This window comes from Pholcus phalangioides, unplaced genomic scaffold (genome assembly GCF_987345545.1).
Source record: "Pholcus phalangioides strain wild (caught in Gottingen) unplaced genomic scaffold, Ppha-v1.0 ptg000039l_1, whole genome shotgun sequence".
Lineage (NCBI taxonomy): Eukaryota > Metazoa > Arthropoda > Arachnida > Araneae > Pholcidae > Pholcus > Pholcus phalangioides.
Window position 1 is genome coordinate 28504058 of NW_028301625.1, and position 19295 is coordinate 28523352.

Genomic DNA, 19295 nt, shown 5'->3' on the forward strand with positions numbered 1-19295 from the left:
ATCTGCTGACATAATACTTGAATGCCCCTTAGCATTGTAGCATTTTGCTAAAGCTTTTCCCCTCATTTTCGCTTTTTTGCGAAAGGAATTTTTTATCCAGCTTAAACCCTGGCCCAAATGCTGAGAGAGAAAATTCAGCAGAAATGAAATTTCAAAATGAAAAATAATTGTGAAGAAATTTTTTCACATGATGAGTTGAATATTCACAGCCATCTCTGGGTTCTTCAACGGAGAACACCACAGAGACTAGCCAAAGGCAAAACGTTTCTGATAGTACGTAGGCTAAGCCTGAAAAAAAATATTAGATCCCTCTATATTTTGCCATACAGTACATCAGGAGTTTAACAGATAGAAAAATCAATCTTTCCACACAAAAATATATAATCATAAATACAAAAGCTAATAAAACAATCAACATCTACAACAAATAAACTACAGTGGAACTTTGTTTAACAATCTTAATTCTTTCCGCCAACATGCTCGTTATCCAAATAACTCGAACTATTCCAAAGGAAATAATAGAAACTCTGATAATTCATTCCACAATTATTCATTCACATAAAAATGACTAATGAAAATGGCATTCAATCAAAAATTAAACTCAGTAATAATAAAATATACATAATATAACGCCATAAATAATAAAAATGCTATAAATAAACATGCAATACAATAATGTTTACAAACATTATTGACTATTAACTTACTCTAAATGACGAGAGAGAGGAGGACTATCGTTTAGGGCGATTTACGGACTCAATGTTTACAAACAAATTTAAAAAAGAACCTTATCCAATGGCACTTGCTCTCTTTGCACTTGCCTCTCTTTTAGGATTTCTGCGAAATGGGAAATTGCAGTGTTTTTGTTGGACAGATTCATTGCTCGCACACTGCTACAAATTTATTTGTGTGGTTTTGCACAGATTTCCATATTCTACACATCTCTCTAATCTCATTTTATGTGAGGGACTCCTCCTTACTTCTCTCTTCCTCAGATGAGAGATACCGTTTATAAACTCTTGCTGGTGCATGCAAAAGAGATACATCACTTCATCTACTGTCAACTCCTAGACATTTTTCACCACTAGATCTTGAATGCCATCCTCATGCACCCCCACTCCGTGGTCTTCCCTAATCTCTTCGACAAGTACTTTGTCACGTTCAATAATTCAAATCAGCCCACATTTTTCTGCAAGAGGACGTTGAAAAAAACTTCAAGCGCACGTATACATGGCTACAATGCTAAATATTCACACTTGCAAGTGTGTTGATTTTCAGAGTGAGGCACGCTTCCCAGAGACTTTAGGGGAGAATATTATCTGCAATTCCATTTGTGACAACGTGGAAATGAATGAACAAAGCTCAACATTTTTTCTCGTAATGCAAATCATCACTCGTTAACCGAGTCAAAATTTGTTCAAAACTTTCTCTCATTATGTGAATTGCTCATTAACCAAACCGCTCGTTAACCGAAGTTCCACTGGATATAGATGAGATGCAGAAAAAATAAGTAAAACTACTTGTATAAAAAAAGCTTTACCAATGGATGTATGGAGAGAGAACTCTTCTGGTTGAGCTACGAGTAGCCGATCAACAGCACTTAAGTGTTGCCCCTGGCGTAAAGGTTGGAAAATGAAGCAGGAAAAGCTGTGTTGCCTACTGTAGTTTTCTGTTTGTTAAACTTCTGACATATTACATGGCAAAATGGAGGGGGATCCAGTACTTTTGTTGAGGCTTAGCCTAAGTACTATCAAAAACGTTTTGCCTTTGGCCAGTCACTGTGGTGTTCCCTCCTGATGAAAAACCCAGAGATGGTATTGTATTTTACATTTTGAAATTTCATTTCTGTTGAATTTTCTCTCAGCGTTTGGGCTACATTGTATTTTCAATTTATATATTTTGTCCTTTATTACATCACACTATATATTTCAGCTGCCTTTGGCACTGATATTGGTATTTTACCATGAATATTAATCAATTTTAATTTATTCTGCTCTGATATATATATATATATATATATACACACACACATATACTAGTGCAAAATGAAATGGAAAGCTTAAGAAGTCAGTTGGTAGAAGAAGCCAAAACATCTTCCAAAGCAGAAGTAGAGAAAGAGGTTTTGGAATCAAAAACTGCTGCTTTGGTAAGAATTATTATTAAATTTTTTATTTGCATCTGTGATTCTTTTGAAGCTCATAATTTAAGCATTTTATAAGCTATCATAATTGAACAACTGTACAATTTTTGCTATTAAACCATTTTATTCTGTGAAAATTTGTAATATATTTACTGAACATTTACTTTTTTGTTTTATGCTGAAGCACCTATTAGTTAACAAATGAATTATTTTAATAATAATTGAATAATAGATTATTCAATAGAGAGAAAGAGAGAGAGATCCGATTTTATTATTTCAAAGTGAGTAAACCACACAAGCAAGTTTGAGCATTTTCTTTTTTGAAAGATGGTAGCACCTCTTGCGGTATCACTAGGGTTCTATAGCACGTCCTGATTTTACCTGATTTTATATAAAGTCATCAAATTTCTAAACTCTTCAATGAGGTCACACCACCTTTTGTAATGTGTCTTACCTTTATTTACAAAAGATACCATCATCAGATCCCCACATCCTATTCACATTATTGACATATTCACCTCTTATATTTTGTAATTATCAATCAACATGTATTTTTTCAACCAAATTGATCTTTTTCTAAGTATACATAGATTCATGATACATCACAAAAATTCAGATGTAATCATTTAAATTTTTTAAGAATTACTATATTTTACACTATCAAAATATGGTATACTGATTGATACATTATAATAACATATTATATTGATACATTATAATAACATATTATATTGATACATTATAATAACATATTATATTGATACATTATAATACTTATTATATTGATACATTATAATACAAAAACCTGTGTCAGAGTGATTTCAGAATTGAAACATAGCACAATGTTAATTTTGAAAACCTGAAAATCATTACATAAGAGTGAAATCTCATAAAAAATGTATGATGTCATTATAAATGAGGGGTAACTGGCAACTAATGCTGTCTTAATGCATGGGACCACCAGGGTATGGCCCAGGGACCTCAAGTGCAGAGGGGCCTCATGAAAATGAGATGTGGTTCAAATTTTTGAGAATATCATGTTGGTTGGTAGGTGGGTGGCTCAGAAAAATCACTTTGCACAGGGGCCCTATGATGTTCTTAAGATAGCCCTACTGGCAACCCTACTTAAACTCAGAATTGGTTTGGTTTAAAAGATATATGTGGTTCAAATTGCACAGTATTACTGATAAATATTTCATGTCAATAATGCAATCAGAATGTGAAGATCTGATGAGTAGAGGCAGGAAAAATATAAAACATAGCAGTTCTGTTTTGATTTTGGAGAACTATTGTTCCACCTTTTCAATGTAGTGGTGCTATGTGTAAACAGAGGTAAGTAATATTTCTGAGGGGGCACAAATTTGCAACTTTATTTCAGAGTTTGCGAATTTGGTTTACTTTCTGTTTTTTAAATTTAAGAGCGAATTTCATCAGTGTCTAAACTTCTGCTGCCCACTCTATACAGAATGAATACTATGGACTGTTTAATAATTGCACACAAGATTCCTCTTGAAAACTAATATGGAAGAGTTTTTCTCTTTTAGGATCAGACAAATATTAAGGGAGTTGTAATGTTGTGAAATTTTATGATGTGTTAGTTTTCTAAAGATCAAAGTTACATGCCAAACACCCAAAGAATTTTTTCCCCATGAAGCAGGTTGTCATTAATTGAAAATGAACTGAAATATTCACCCCGTTAGAAGCCAAGTTCAGTTATTTTCTTTCATGATTGGAATTTTTCACCTTCGTGTAGAGTGATGTTAATCTCTTGTTATTATGTGTCACATTCGCCCCATTATACTAGCAAATTTATCACCAGATTTGTAAAAATTTATTGAGAAAATTGTTTTCTCAAAATCAACACTTTTTTGTCAAAATCTGGTAATTTTTTTTCCCCTTTATTATTAAAGGAATTTTTTTTTTTGTTGAGGGAAAGCACTAGAAAAAAAACTGGTTTGCACAGCTTTAATCTGAAAACACAGTGGGGCGGAGAGCAAAGCAACGGGGGTAGAAAATATCCAAGCAGCAAAATCAAACACATGGATTCCAATGCACCTAATATAGGGCAGGAACTCTGCGACAAACTACAATAGCGAAGGAATCAAGATATTTGGTTTTCGCTGCTCTGCTCGCTTGTGTGTGGTTTCAAGATGGTCATCGAAGGGCTTGTTTTCGCTGTTAAAAAGCAGTAGTGAGGTAAAAAATGTCACCAGAATTGTTGATGTTAAGTTCTAAAGATACTTCAAAATGGGGTGGTCGATCAAGGGGAAACAGCAAGTACCGAATAATTTTCATAAATTTCCCGTCAAACTTTTTTCGTGAGCATGTGCTTAACCAAACCTAAAATTTATATTTTGAGTTTTAAGCTAATTTATCATGCACTGTGTGTGAGAAAATGTATTTGAGTAGTCTGAATTTAAAAAAAAAATCATGTATGTTTGTTTCTGTGGAAATATTAGCAAGTTTTATTTGTTTGTTTATTTTCTGCATACCGTCAATATTTCCATTTTTGTGTGTCAATAATTATGTTTCTTGTGAAAAAAATGAAACAACAAATATTCATACAAATGAAGCTATTCGAACACTGGGGGAGATTTTCTACTTCTACCCTCCCACCTATGCTAATAATACAAATTTAAAAGGCAGGGGCTTTGATAAACTTGATATTTTTCTCAATTTTTTCTCATAAATTTAGTAGAAAATATTATTGATTTTTCGGCAAGTGATCATGCTCAAGTGCCATGGGAAAAGATGTAGGGACGAAAGCGACCAAAATATGAGTCGGTTATTTCTGTATTTAAAAATAGCGATATTCACACAACACTATTATTTCTAAACTGTTATCTGAGCAATGATTTTTATAATTATGAAATTTTTGCAAATTTTAAAGATGTGGAGCATTCTTTAATTAAAAAAACCAAGCTGATTGCGAGTTTCTATTTGATACTCTCTGCTATATCAAACACTCCCACTGTGTGTGCTTGTTCCTTGCTTGCAGCTATATTTTCTTCCTTCTCATTTGTCACTTTGCTTGCCCCCCCCCCCACTATGTTCTTAGCCTTAGCTTTCTTGATTATGCTCAAAGTTGTGGCATTGCTATCAGCTTCAAAACGTCAAGTTATACATTCTATGCCTGTTTGGTGAATTTGGCAGGATTCGAAAGTGACATCATCAATTTTTAATGCATTATAACTCCATAATTATTGATCAAATCAAAAAACTGAAAACACTTTTCCACATTAGTTTTTCACAAGGAATCACATGTTTCATATGTGACTATGGGACAGTTGATGATACCCACCCTGTACATGCAGGTATCCCTTGCTTTGCACTACCTCACTTTACAGGTTTTTGCTACAATGCAATTTAAAATTATGTAAAAAAATTGCATCATATAGTAATTTCACAACTCCTGTTGGAAAATATAAATATTGCACACATGATGGTTGCCAACTACTAGAATTTGCCATTTTAGAGAGAATATTTTACCCAAACTAAATTAGTAATTTGTTTTACTCGTTTACCCAAATAGTTTTGGTCTTGAAAGCAAGCTTGTAAACCCCAAGATATGATGCAGCAAACTTTTTTTTGGATTTGAGGATGTTGAGGAACTGTGCCCAAATCCTCATCAAAACTCACTAAAAATATTCAGGATTTGGAAAACAGTGCAATTTTAATTAAAATCTGGGACCTCAGGATAATAGAATAGATTAATCCTAATGAGACTAGGAGGGACAAACAATTATGAGAGAAATTTTCAAATATTTCATTCACCAATTTTCCTCACTAGTGCAAAGTGTCATTCTTTTATCATCCTATCCTTACCAAATCCTTATCTCATCCAAGTTGAACTCAACTTGGTTTATGTGATTATTTCACAGAACTAATTAATTGTATGAAGCGAGAGACACCTGTGTGTGTTTATATACAGGGTGATTCAGAACTCAACGTGCAAACTTTTAGGGGAGGTAGAAAACAAAAACAAAACATATCACATAGAAATGTATGACCAGAAATCCCAACATGGTCAGTTGGAGGATAAATGAAGATACAGAAATGACAAGTCAATGGCTGAAAAACTCTTTATTTAGCAATAATTTACATGAGGACAGTATGACTGCACGTTAAGTTTCACAACAACTGCTCAAAGTTCTTGCCTTCCACAGTTATGCAAAAAAAAAAATTGTGATACATTCCTATGTGATTCTGTTTTGTTTTTGTTTTCTACCTCCCCTAAAAGTTTGTACATTGGGTTTTGAATCATCCTGTATACATATATATATATATATATGTGTGTGTGTGTGTGTGTGTGTGTGTGTGTTACAGTTGGTGGCTGAAATATACAGTATAACATCTACATAAATTGACCAGCAACAGGTTAGCTAAGCTAAGTTGCTGGCCATATTGCCCAAATTTCAGGTACTGGCTGCTTTGCAAGGTGACTAACCAGCTGCTGGCCCCTTTGCAAAGATGCTAGACTTCAGACCTTGACCGTAATGTATATACAACATTCGAAAAAAAAGGAAAAAAACTTGCATTCTTGTAAAGAAACTGTATTTGGTATTGTTCATTGTAAAAATCAGTTACGGACTGCTTTGATGACTTGAACTGGAAGTAGTTTTTTTTCCGTATACTTTACTGCTCGATTGTTGAAATTTGCAATGCATATGTTGAACATGTATGACAAATGGAGAACATAGGATATGCCATCCATTATTCCTATTAGATTACAGCAATTTCCACGACTGGTTATAAACATCAGCCTTTGCAATCCCTTTCTTGAATTTTGAAATGTTTTTTGATTGCATCAAAATTTCTAATCGTCTATCAATTCTTATTTGTTTAAAAATATGAACCAAACCATTTAGTTATTCATAAAAAATGCATAGAAATATAGGGGAAACTCTCATGGCCTAGTATGATTGACATGACAGCACAGGGACTGAGAAACACTGATATATAATGATATGTTAATATTTGATATATAATAACATATATTTAATATGATGAATATTTGCTTACATGTTTCAAAGGCATGTGAAATTGCAAATATGAAAATTTTCTGCGAGGGAAAAAGTAAAGAAAATGATACCTTGGCAACTCTCTTGAAGAATACTGAGGTGAGTATTTTATAGTCAGAATTCTTGCATGCATATATTCACTCTCATGCAAACTGATATTCATTTTTCATTTCATCTGTAATTTTTTTGTGAACTTGTCTCAGGACAAAGTAAAAGATCTGGAGACAGAAATTCGACAAAGGTGAGTAATAATGATATTATTTATCTTAAACCTTTCTTTATCAATCTATGTCAAGCATAATTGTTTCATGTATGCCAACATTTTTTTATAACTGCAGTGTGGAAGAAACCAACAGTGCTTAAACATGATATAAGAATGACAAAAATTGAAGAAAAATATTGTACATACAGATTGAGGAACTCTTAGGAAGTTGTTATTTGTGATTAAATCTAACCTTTACCAACCAAATGCTTGAAGCTGAAATTCACTTTAATCTCATGTCTCCTATTTTCTTGTCAAAAAGTTAATCATTCTATAGAAAATGTGCAAAAAATTCTTGAATAATCTTTTTCAAAATTTTTAGTATTCTTACCTTCGCACAAGATAATGAAATTTCACAATAGCCCATTTTGACCCCAATATATTTGCACTGTTTTTAGCTTAAAAATGATTAACAATCTAATAAAAAACTAGTTTAAGACAATAAAAATTTATTTTCTTTAGTCTACTAAAGTTCATATTGACGCAACCCAATCGAGTTCATAAGTGTCCCCATTCATTTGTGATTTGGTCAGCTCATTTTTGTGTCTGATATATGCAGATAAAGGAGATAGTCTCCCAGAATGTCACTGTTCAGATTGATGCTAAGAGTCTTGCTCTGAAAGACCAACTGCTCTGAAAACATAGGCTAACTTTATTTTCAATACATTTTCAGAATTTCAGAAAGAGAAGTGTAGGTACATTTGAAAAAGATTCCGAGGTGGACATGAGTTAATCAGGCTCTAGTGACAGTAATTCTGATGATAATTGGTGCAAAAATTTAGTTCATGATATGGCTATTTTATGTTAGTGCATGTGTTCATTTTATGCATTCATATCATTGAAAATGTTTGTTAGCTGAATCCGTATTCCTTAGAAGAAAAATTCATAAACCAAGGTATCGTTGTACTTATAGAATGAATTTTTCTTTCAGCACTTGTTACAATTTCACACCTAATTAAGAAAATGTCAACCATTATTTACTCTTAAGTATTAATGCATCATAAAATTTATTACTTATTTTTCCACTCTAGATGTTCTTTGCCCCTTTCAATAGCTCAATACATTTCTTGTCTAAGTACATCCTTCAGTTAGTGAACTTGTGTAATTCATGCTCACTTCCACATTATTGCAGTAGGATGCTATTTTCAGTTTCATGTTTTACTTATTCTAGAAATTCACCCTGACATAACCTCTTGCACAAAAAGAGATAGGTATACACCACACAAAATACAATCAGTAAAAACTTTTAATTTATGCAAAAAATTCCAATTAATGTAATTTTTTAAAATTATTTTTTTGTGCTCAGATTTACACAGATATTCGGCCGAATACTTGAACATTATTTGGCTGAACCAAATATTTGGCAAAAGGGCCAAATATGCGGAATATTTGTCCCATCTCTATACAGAAAATTAAGAACAAAGCAAGAATACATAGAAAATTATTTTGATGTTTGGTGTAAAAATATAAAAAATTATTAATCTTGTTGTGAGGTCAAATTGACCTCAACTGGAGCTTAGAGGTTTGAAGCATATAAAAGAAAAAGACAGAAAGCTATATAATTTGTCCAGGGAATAGTTAAAATTGTTCTTCATGTATATATATATATATGCATATATATAAAGTGCACTTATATAAGGTGACCATACGTCGTGTATTTACCGGGAGAGTCTTTTCTGTTTTTCTGGCTGTCCCAACTTTTTTGTAAAAATGTCCCAGTTTTTCACGTATTTTCAACAAAGCCAACTTGACTTTTATTCTTCAAATTAATGATTAAATTATCTTCCCAATTTGGGAATTAAATTATGATAATTACAACTACAAATAAGAATATTTATTTCACATATTTGTCATGGTTTTTTTTTAATTCACTGCAATTTGAAGTGATGCTTCATTTTCCTTGATTGGCAACTTTTCTGTGATTTTAGCATGAGTTGACGACTTTGCTCACTTTTGGCATCATTTTTGGTGATTATTGGCAATGTCCCGCATTTTGAAGTCCAATTTCACGTATTTTTCTCAATTAAATATGGTTACCCTGCATATATACACACTAAGAGCCATTACATTAACTGCTTATAACAGGCAAGCTATGTAAACTTGTGTCAATATAGTCTCACTCGCCCTGACCCATTTTCCTTGGTTTTGCTTTGCCAGTTCACTTGCTCTCATACCTTTTCCATCTTTTTTCTCCCCCTCCCCAAGCACAACTTACTTTTGACTGCAGCCTTGGCTCAGGGCCGTCTTAACACATGGGCCCGTCCGGGCCACAAGAGAAGAGGGGCCTCAGAAAAACGAGAAGTAGTTGAATTTTTCAAGAATTTTCCAGGTAGGGCCTCAGAAAAATCACTTGGCCCGGGGGGGGGGGCCCACCTAAGTTTTTCCAGTGTGCATTGCTTAGCTCATGATGAAATGTTTTGTGACAGCTGTACACATCATGGGAAATCCCAGCAAACCACTCAAGGGCAATGCATGAAATGCACATGTAGATGCACCTAAGTATAGCTTGATGGACCTTTTGGGGAAAGGGGGCCTGTTTGGCTCATCCGATCAGTGGCATGCAATGTAGTAGAATGCATAGCATTTTATGGTGACCACCCCATGCCTTATTTTCTGTTCATCTTGTATATTCAGACGCACTATGCATATATGATATTAAAATAAAGATCATATGCTCACAACATACACTCATGTCCATAAATTAAGGATAATTCAGAATCACACGGAAATCGAAATCTAAAGTAAAAATTTCACCTGTAGAATTATCACACACATCTGCAAGAATGATATACAAATTTCGGAAGCCACCAGATGATGCCGATAGTATGTCACAATGACGAGAGTGTAAGAGGGGGGTATATAAGGAATGGTGCAAAGAAGTAAAATTGTTCACAAGAGTTCTGTAAGGCGCTCAGTGCCATAAGCGAATAGTTAGGACACAGAGGACGCATGTGGATGATTTTTTACGTGGTAGAATTATCGGCCGCCTGGAATGTGGGAGTACTCAGATGGGAGTATCCAAGAAACTTGGAATTGCCCAAAGTGTCATCTCTAGGCTTTGGCAACGATTCCAAGATAACGGAAATGTCAGTAGATGTTACAGTACAGGTCGCCCCGAAGTTACAACGCCGAATGAAGACCAGTATTTGGCAGTAACTGCCAAAAGAAGCAGACGGAGCACAGCATCCGACCTGTCTCGTCAGCTATCTGCAGCCACGGGTACCACAGTTTCAAGGCAAACTGTGTACAGACGTTTGGGAGATATTGGTCTATATGCTCGCAGGCCTGTCAGATGTGTTCCGCTCACAGCAACTCACTGTCGGCAGCGATTAGCCTGGAGTAGAGAACATGCAATGTGGACATCGTCACAGTGGGCTTGTGTGATGTTTTCCGACGAGTCCAGGTTTAGCTTGCAGTCTGATTCACGTCGGACTTTCATATGGAGAAAGTCAGGTACCCGTTACCACCAAGACAACATCATTGAACGACACCGTTACGGTGGTGCAGCATTGCTCGTTTGGGGTGGAATTATACTGGGTTCCAGAACAGATCTGCATGTTCAAACCGGAACCATGAAAGCCCAAATTTATCTGGACATCATTCTGGAACAACATGTACGTTTGTTTAGGGGTGCCATGGGCGCAGAATTTGTGTTTATGGATGACAATGGCCGTCCTCACCGAGCAAACATCGTAAACGAATGCCTTGAATCTGAGGATATAACCCGTATGGAATGGCCAGCATTCTCACCTGACTTGAATCCGATAGAGCATGTGTGGGACATGCTTGGCTGACGAGTTGCAGCCAGTCAACCACCTCCTACATGTGTACCGGAACTTCGGAGAGCATTGCTTGCTGAGTGGAGTGATCTTCCCCAAGATCAGATCGATAATTTGATACTCAGCATGCCTAGGCGTTGTACGGACTGTATTTCATTGCATGAGAGACATACAATGTATTAACCATCATACCAACCATGTAATAGTAAGTTTTTGTAAAGGAGATATTTTTTACAATTGCTCCAGGGAGCAAAAATTATAGTTTTTATGAATGGTATCATGCATACACCATCGTTTTTGTTCTTTATCTTTTGTTTAATAAATGGGCTTTATGAATAAGTAACGTTTGTTTTGTTTCTGAACCTTTATTTGCCGGAGCTGGCATAATCCTTAATTTATGGACATGAGTGTAGATGTTGTATCTGTATTTCAAATTTCATCATATTCCTTACACTCTTTTAAGATGTAGTGATTTTTTTCCCTTTAGCATAATAGTATCAAACAAAAGTTATTGCGTTAAAATTGATACAATACTAAAGAAGGAAACATTTTTTGATGTACAAAAGTGATGGAATTCATGATTATTTACTAAAATTTCATATATTTTTTATGTATATGTATTCTTCTCTTTCACTTTTCATTCTGGGCAATCAAAATTTTTTTCTCCTTTTACAGACCAAGCTCTGATGATGTTCTAGTCCTCAAGGATGAGCTTGTGAAAGTTCAAAAAATGATGGATCAGCTCACTTTACAACAAGAAGTGGAAAAAGAAATCTTGGAGAAAAAGAACTTGGAGTTGGAAATCTTTTGTAAAAAGTAAATAATTTCGTGCAAAGTTTATTGAACCAGTCCCAACAGTTTTTAAACAGCAATACTTCCTGTTAAACAAAGACACTGCTGTAATCATGCATTGTTCCTTGCTCAAAGGGTCACCAGATAACCCCATATCTCCACCCATGACTGTATAAAAAAGGTTGGAATATCGAAAGGTTTAAACACTGTTGCACAGAACAAATACACACACTTTCAAAATGAACAAAACGTAAAACGTAGGCTAAGTTCTTACAAAAATTATTTATCTTATTTTGCTGTTTATTGATAAATGATAACACAAATGTGAAAAGGTAATATTGTAATCCATTATGCATTATTATTTTTAAACTAGGCTGAATAGTCACTAGTCTACTGTATTAGCTGATATAAAAAATGTACATTCTGGGGGAATTGTGAAGAAATTACCAATTAACTATAAATTTGTTTTTGTCAAATGTTTTTTGTCAAATCAAATAAACTTTGTAAACATAAAAAATGGTTTTCATGAAAAGAGGACTCGAAGCACACAGTGTCAAATTATATATATCTTGGTAGCCCATTTTCATTGTTAGGGATTTTTTTGCCAAAAAATATTTCATTCCAAGGCAAGACTAGCTGTTAAGAAGGTCTTGCTAACTTTTAAGAGGTCTTAAATCAGCTCAATGCACATTGCTTTAAACATACCATAAAGTGGGGTGACTTGGATACAGATTTTGGAAATTTTTTTGTAGCTTTATGAATTATCGTATCTTAACGTGTATAAGGAACCCCTTTTTGCTAAAAATTGGGTCATAAAAAAATAGGGGGGTTCTTATACATAAATAATATTATGGATGTATCTTTTTTGAACTTTTTCAAAATTTTAAGCCCACGAATCAAGGATGGTTCTTTATGCACATTAAAATACTGTAACTTCTTTACTAAAAGTTGCACCAGTAGAAAGAAGTTTTCCTCTGTGTTTTTATGAAAGGATAATAATTTTGCTACTTATTATAATGGAGAAAAATGAATGTGAAGTCATTCTCAAGTCCCCCGTTAGGTGGGGTGACACTACTCTATTATCGGTATTTCACCTATCCAAGCGTATGTTCCCATCTCACCCACTGGAAATAATTTTCTATAATTGGCTATATTTTAGGCTCCACACCTTTAGTTGAAGAACATTATTGGGACTTGTGTGGCAATTACGTAGCATGAGGAGGTGTCAGCCGTGATTAAGTTTAATTAATAATTAACACCATTAATAAAATCCCATCAAATAATATTTATATAAGGATATGGTATTTACACTGTTGACTTTTTATTTTATATAATATGATAAGGTCCCAAAATGTTCTTCAATTAAAGGTGTGGAAGCTTGGAGTGATTTGTGAATCAAAGTGTCACAGTTAATAACAGCATTAGATTTGGCTCTACATCAGATATCACAACTTCTTACGAGTAAAGAATCTTGAGACTTGTTTTTGATGGGATGTCTGACCGGAAAGTGCAGAAAACCATCTTATAACTGAGAAAAACGTATAAGTGAGAGGGTGTATAATTGAGCGATAACTGTATGTTTAAACTAATATCATCAGTATTTTTCAAAGACATTTGATCTATAAGGAAGCAATTTAGTTTTTATACTAGAGCTCAACAAAAAAAAAAATATCGTAAAATTTTTTTTACATCTGGAAGGAAAAAAAGGTTCAAAATAATTTTTTTCCCTATTTTTGTAGAATTTATTGACACCTTTGGTAAGTTAGTAGACATGCTGACATAAATTCAAAAAGATTTGTGTTCTTCTCTATTTACGATTTACATATTATGCATAGCAAATTTTAGGCACCAATTAAAAATTTTATTTCCATGATTTAGAAGATTTGTTAAAGCACAGATATTCAGCCCAACCGAATGTTCATTCCATTCTTAATTTTTGATTGCTCAACATATGAATTTAGTAGAGAAAAATTTGCCCCAGTAATTGTGTGTTTCAAGAAACATGAAATTTTCAAGATGGATTATTAATTTTTGCTACCCTGTAATTGTAATTGGTTTTTTAATTAATACAATACAAATATAAATACAATGCCACAACAGGCAAAATGCCCAATGAGGTGGCTGAGAAAAAGATGCCCATAAAAATATGGATGTCATATATTTCAAAAATATAGCAACCCAATTAAAAATGCAATTAACAAATATTGTAAACAATATATATACATGATAAAATATTATACAATGCCCATACAGAATACTTATGGTTGTCTTATTCTAAGAATGGATAGCTTCTCGATTTACCCCAACATGTTTATCGTATTTCTTTTTAAACGTGTCAATTGTGTTACAATTTACTACCTCCGGGGGTAAGCTATTCCATTTATTAACAACCCTATTAGAGAAAAATTCCCTGCGACACCATAACCTTGCATTGTCCCTCACCAATCGAAACTGGTGTCCCCTTGTAAAAGCAGTCGATTGGCGGTGTACTAAAAGTTCATGGTCCATCCTATCCATCCCATTGAAAATTTTGAACACTTCGATCATATCTCCTCGACACCTGCATTCATCCAATATAAACATATTCAAAAAATGAAGTCTCTCTTCATAACTCAAGCCCCGTGTGCCAATAAGGACACGCGTAGCTCTTCTCTGCACCCCTTCAACAAAGTCTATGTCCCTCTGTAGGTATGGTCTTTGAAACCTTACAGCATACTCCAGTCCAAGACGAACTAAGCCTCGAAAAAGCGGAGGAATGACTTTAGGCGAACACGAAGAGACCTTTTTGAAAATGAGACCAAGCATTCTATTTGCTTTTTTGACCACCGCTGAACAATGTTCAGAAAACCTAAGCCGCTTGTCAATGAGAATTCCGAAATCGGTGACACTGGTTGCATCCAGGATAGTGACACCATTCAACTCGTAAGAGAACCATGGGTTGTTCAAACCAAAATGAGCGACCATGCACTTATCAACGCTAAGCGTCATGCTCCATTCATTTGCCCAAGCTGCAATCCTGTTTAAGTTGGTCTGTAGCAACTCTCTATCGTTTTGATTTCCGATTACCCCCATTAGCTTCACATCATCTGCGAATTTGCTAGTAATCTCATCGATACCCTGATCGAGTTTATCGATAAAAAAGTGAAAAAAGTATGGGGCTGAGGACACTTCCTTGAGGAACTCCACTTGTGACGTCTGTCCAACCAGAGAATTCCCCGTTCACCATAACTCGTTGCGACCCATCTCTTAACCACGATTCTATCCAATTCAGCAAGTTGCCCCCAATTCCAATCTCGTGTAAACGCTTCAAGAGTTTACCATGTCGGACCCGATTGAATGCCTTCTGGAAATGAAGGTAAACGACATCTACATTTTTGCTCTTACCCAAAGCCTTAGTCACGTGATCATAGAAGCAAAGGAGGTTAGTTACACATGACTTCCCCTTCCTGAACCTATGCTGATTATCCGACAATACATTATTCTTGTCTATCCACTTCATAAACTGCCTTTTTATGATAATTTCCAAAACTTTTGAGAGGGAGCTCGTCAAACTCGACAATAATTGGACACAGCTTCTCTACTAAACTTCTTAAATATCAGAACAACATTAGCAAGTTTCCAATTCCTTGGGACCATACCCTAAGCAACACTACTCCTGTATATCTGTGCGACAGGCCCCAACAATTCATTAGCACATTCCCTGAGGACCTTGGGATAGATATCATCTGGTCCTGGTGCTTTGCTTGCACATACATTTCTTAGAAGATTTAGGACCTCCACGTCTTCTACTTGAATATCGTTGAGGGTTTTATTACCCCATGCATCACCCGTATATAGAATATCATTATCTCCATTAAAAACCGACGCGAAAAAGTCATTGAAAGCACTACACATGCCTACATTGCTCTCTACCCTAGAGCCTCCTATTGAGAGGGGGGCCAACTGTCCCCTTACATCCATTATTGACGTGTCGAAAAAATGATTTTGGACCAGAGCCAATGTTATTTGCCAACCTAGATTCAACTTCCTTTTTTACGATCCCTTATCGCTTTCTTCAACACTCTTCTTTTATCAGTAAACAACGATAGGTCACCTTGTCCACTTTTATACTCTCTGAATGCTCTTTTCTTTTCAAGATAAAGGTTATGCACGCTATCCGTGAACCATAGAGGGTGCGATGTACAAACACGCTTTTTTCGAACAAAGGGTATGACATCGTGCATAACAGAGGACAGCTTCGTATTAAATTCTTCCCATTGACTTACTACCCCTACTGATTCCAACCGGTCTTTGAAAACTTCCGCTAACCTTCCTCTCAATATAATATATGTTTTGTCTATTCGATTTTTTTTTTAACCATTCATGTGTGTGAGTGGATGTCTTTATTTCTCTTTTCAATAATTTGTATATTTCAGCACTTTTATCTTGGACCTGGAGTATTGTTAATCCAGCGTGTCATCCATATTAATTTTTTCTTTATTTAGTGAAAATTTTATGTTTTCAGTCATTTTGCTAGTTCCTTGCGATAAAAAATGGGATCCTTTTTTAATTATTATTTTCAAGTGTAGCATGCCAATAAATTAAATTCCTTCTTTTTTTTTTACATTTTATAAAAGCTTTTTGTTTTTTTTTCCTGTGATTTAAAGTGCTAAAATTTATATATCTCAATTTTGATTATTTGAAAACAATGAATTTTTATTGTATTTAAACTTTTTAATTAGTAATAAAACTAATGAAGAATGTTTGTCTTTACAGTCTAAATGAAGAAAAGCTCCAGCTTACACAAGTATTACAGAATACTGCGAAAGCAGATGATTTTAATGAGTAAGGTTTCATTATCTTGAATAAATTTTATATGTATCCATCATCTAACTTGATAACTACAAATAGTTCATGCATGTAGAATAGAACTATACTGTGTACAAAGGAGGCAGCAAAAATGAATTAATCTATAGTCAATAGAAAAATATTGAATTTAGCATAAGAAATACTGCTATAAATTTATGTTAAATATTTTATAATGATGAAATCTTAGCTGCCTCGTGGCAAAATCAGATACTTAAAAAAAATAAATACTCCCCTTAAGGGGCCGTTCAAGTATTACGTAAGCAAATTTGTAGCCATTTTTGACCCCCCCCCCTTGTCAGCAAAATTTCGTCATCAGCTCTGCCCCTCTGAATCCTAACTCATATTTTCATAAAGGGTGGTTGATGACGTTAAGCATTATCCAAACCCCCCTCCCCCCTTGTCATCAAAAATCAGCAAATCTGAAAACCCCCTCCCCCCCATTGATGATGATGTAATACTTGAACGGCCCCTAAATCTAAGCAAACGAACGTCCTTTGTGTTACGCTTCAAATGTTTTCATGCAACCTTGATTTTGGAGGCAAGGAAAAACTTCCACTCGTAGATCAAAATTTCAAATGTTTTTGTCTTTAACAACTTCTCCAGCTAATACTGCCTCTCAAAAATCAGTATAGCTCAGTACATATAATATTTTGATTGACCAAACTATTCTTGAATATATCTCAATAATTTTTACTAATTCAGCTATTGAAGACCGCAAATGGTAAATGCAGAAAGTACAGAATCACATATTTTACAAGAGAAGAAAAAATAAGTTTCAGGCGTCATAGACCTCCATGTCAAGGTACAGCTACTAACGCGTGTTTTAACTACTTGGAGTGAGTTTCACAACGTTTCCCGGGTTGACAACTAATTTGTTATTTACTACGTTTTGACGCGAAAACATATTTTTGTTTGGTAATTACTGCATTTACCATTTCCAGTCTTCAGTTATCCTGTGATCATTTTTGAATTTGAGGAATGTGCATTTTTCACTAAAATTTGAGTAACAGAGAGTTCACGTAACTCTGGGTATTACTGAATTGGTGTTTCTCTTATCCATGGCTAAATAACATGAATTTGCATTCCACTTATGAAACAGCTGATGGCTGGTATATTGTAGAGATCAGAGTTTGAATCTGAAATCACTCTGTATAAAAGTTTACCACACCTAAACTTATATTAGACTGCTCATTGCCACTCCTTCATTTTGTTCATAGTACCCATTGTTCTAAACAAAATATGTTATATTGGAACTAGTATTAAAAAAAAATAAGTAATATTTCTCTGAATAGTGATGTGCTTATTATTATGCTTCTTCACTCCCTTCATGTACAGACTTTTGGCATCAAATTTGGACAATCTCTATTTGCAGTATCAGTGGTAATTCTAAAAAAAATGTTTCCTTCTTTGTGCATGTTAGAAAAAGGGAAAAAATAGAAGAGAAAAACAGTACAGTGAATAACTAGATAAGAACCTTTCGTCCTCACTCTCACTCTCCCCTATGTGTGTGTTCTCTTTCCTTCTCTTATATACAGTATATGTGGGGGGAAATATCGCTAAACATGACTATAGAAAGAACTGAAAGGAAAAAAACTTCTATTCATAGCGTTACAAAGAAGCTTCACAGTGATGAAAAAACAGGGAGAGCTGCAATGAATTTCTTCCACTTGTGTTTGGATGAGATATCCATGATCATTAAGGGGTTAAAGCATTTGAAAAGGGGGAGTGTCTCATAGTGTTCATGAGTTAAATATTTAAATCTATAATTTAAATTATAGATATTTAGAAGATTTTCTTCAAACTTGTGAGTGCCTTACTGACTTTGTGCTTGTTATGTTTTAGTTCTTATTGAATTATATTTTCCGGACTTGATTGAAACAATCACAAGAGGTATGAAAGATTGCTATGGTAAACACAGTTGATTTTGCAAACTTTTATAAACAATGTGTCATTTCTTTGAACATCTTTCCCATTCATAAATGTATGAACTTTTGATTTTATGAACTAAATGTTCAAGTCTGTGCAAGTTTGCAAAAAGAGCTATGACTGTATCCTGTTTGTATTGCTATGAGAGGTTACCAGATACTATTATTGCTATAGCTTTCCAGTTGAGACTTCTGGTCACCATTTTTTAATATGTTGCCCTATCTGTTATTACTCTGGGCCCGATTTCTGCATGTGGGCAAGTGGAACAAAGACCAAAGCAAGTGTGGACCAAGACCTCTAATATCAGAGTCTGACTCTGGTTATTCCTTAAAAGCAACAGCTTTAGTTTTTTTTCTGTCCAATCTATTATTTATAATTTAATCTAGTCATATTCTAACCAGTTTTCATACAATTTCATGCCTCATTGCTTTATCCTGATCTTTTCAATTTTTTCTTAATTGCAAGAAATCGATGTATTACACCATGTTTAGTCAGAGTATTTTTATATTTTTGAAATAATTTCTTTT

At 34.4% G+C, this 19295-nt stretch overlaps 1 protein-coding gene across 1 annotated transcript in view; it reads left to right on the forward strand.

The window, feature by feature from the left end:
* Positions 1-19295, forward strand: part of LOC149065791 (uncharacterized) — a 141059-nt gene that overhangs the window by 19987 nt on the left and 101777 nt on the right. Inside the window, exons 5-9 of the mRNA XM_089253924.1 lie at positions 2040-2146; positions 7174-7260; positions 7365-7402; positions 11878-12018; positions 16750-16818. Coding sequence (XP_089110050.1) covers positions 2040-2146; positions 7174-7260; positions 7365-7402; positions 11878-12018; positions 16750-16818 — 442 coding nt within the window. The remainder of the gene's footprint in view (positions 1-2039; positions 2147-7173; positions 7261-7364; positions 7403-11877; positions 12019-16749; positions 16819-19295) is intronic.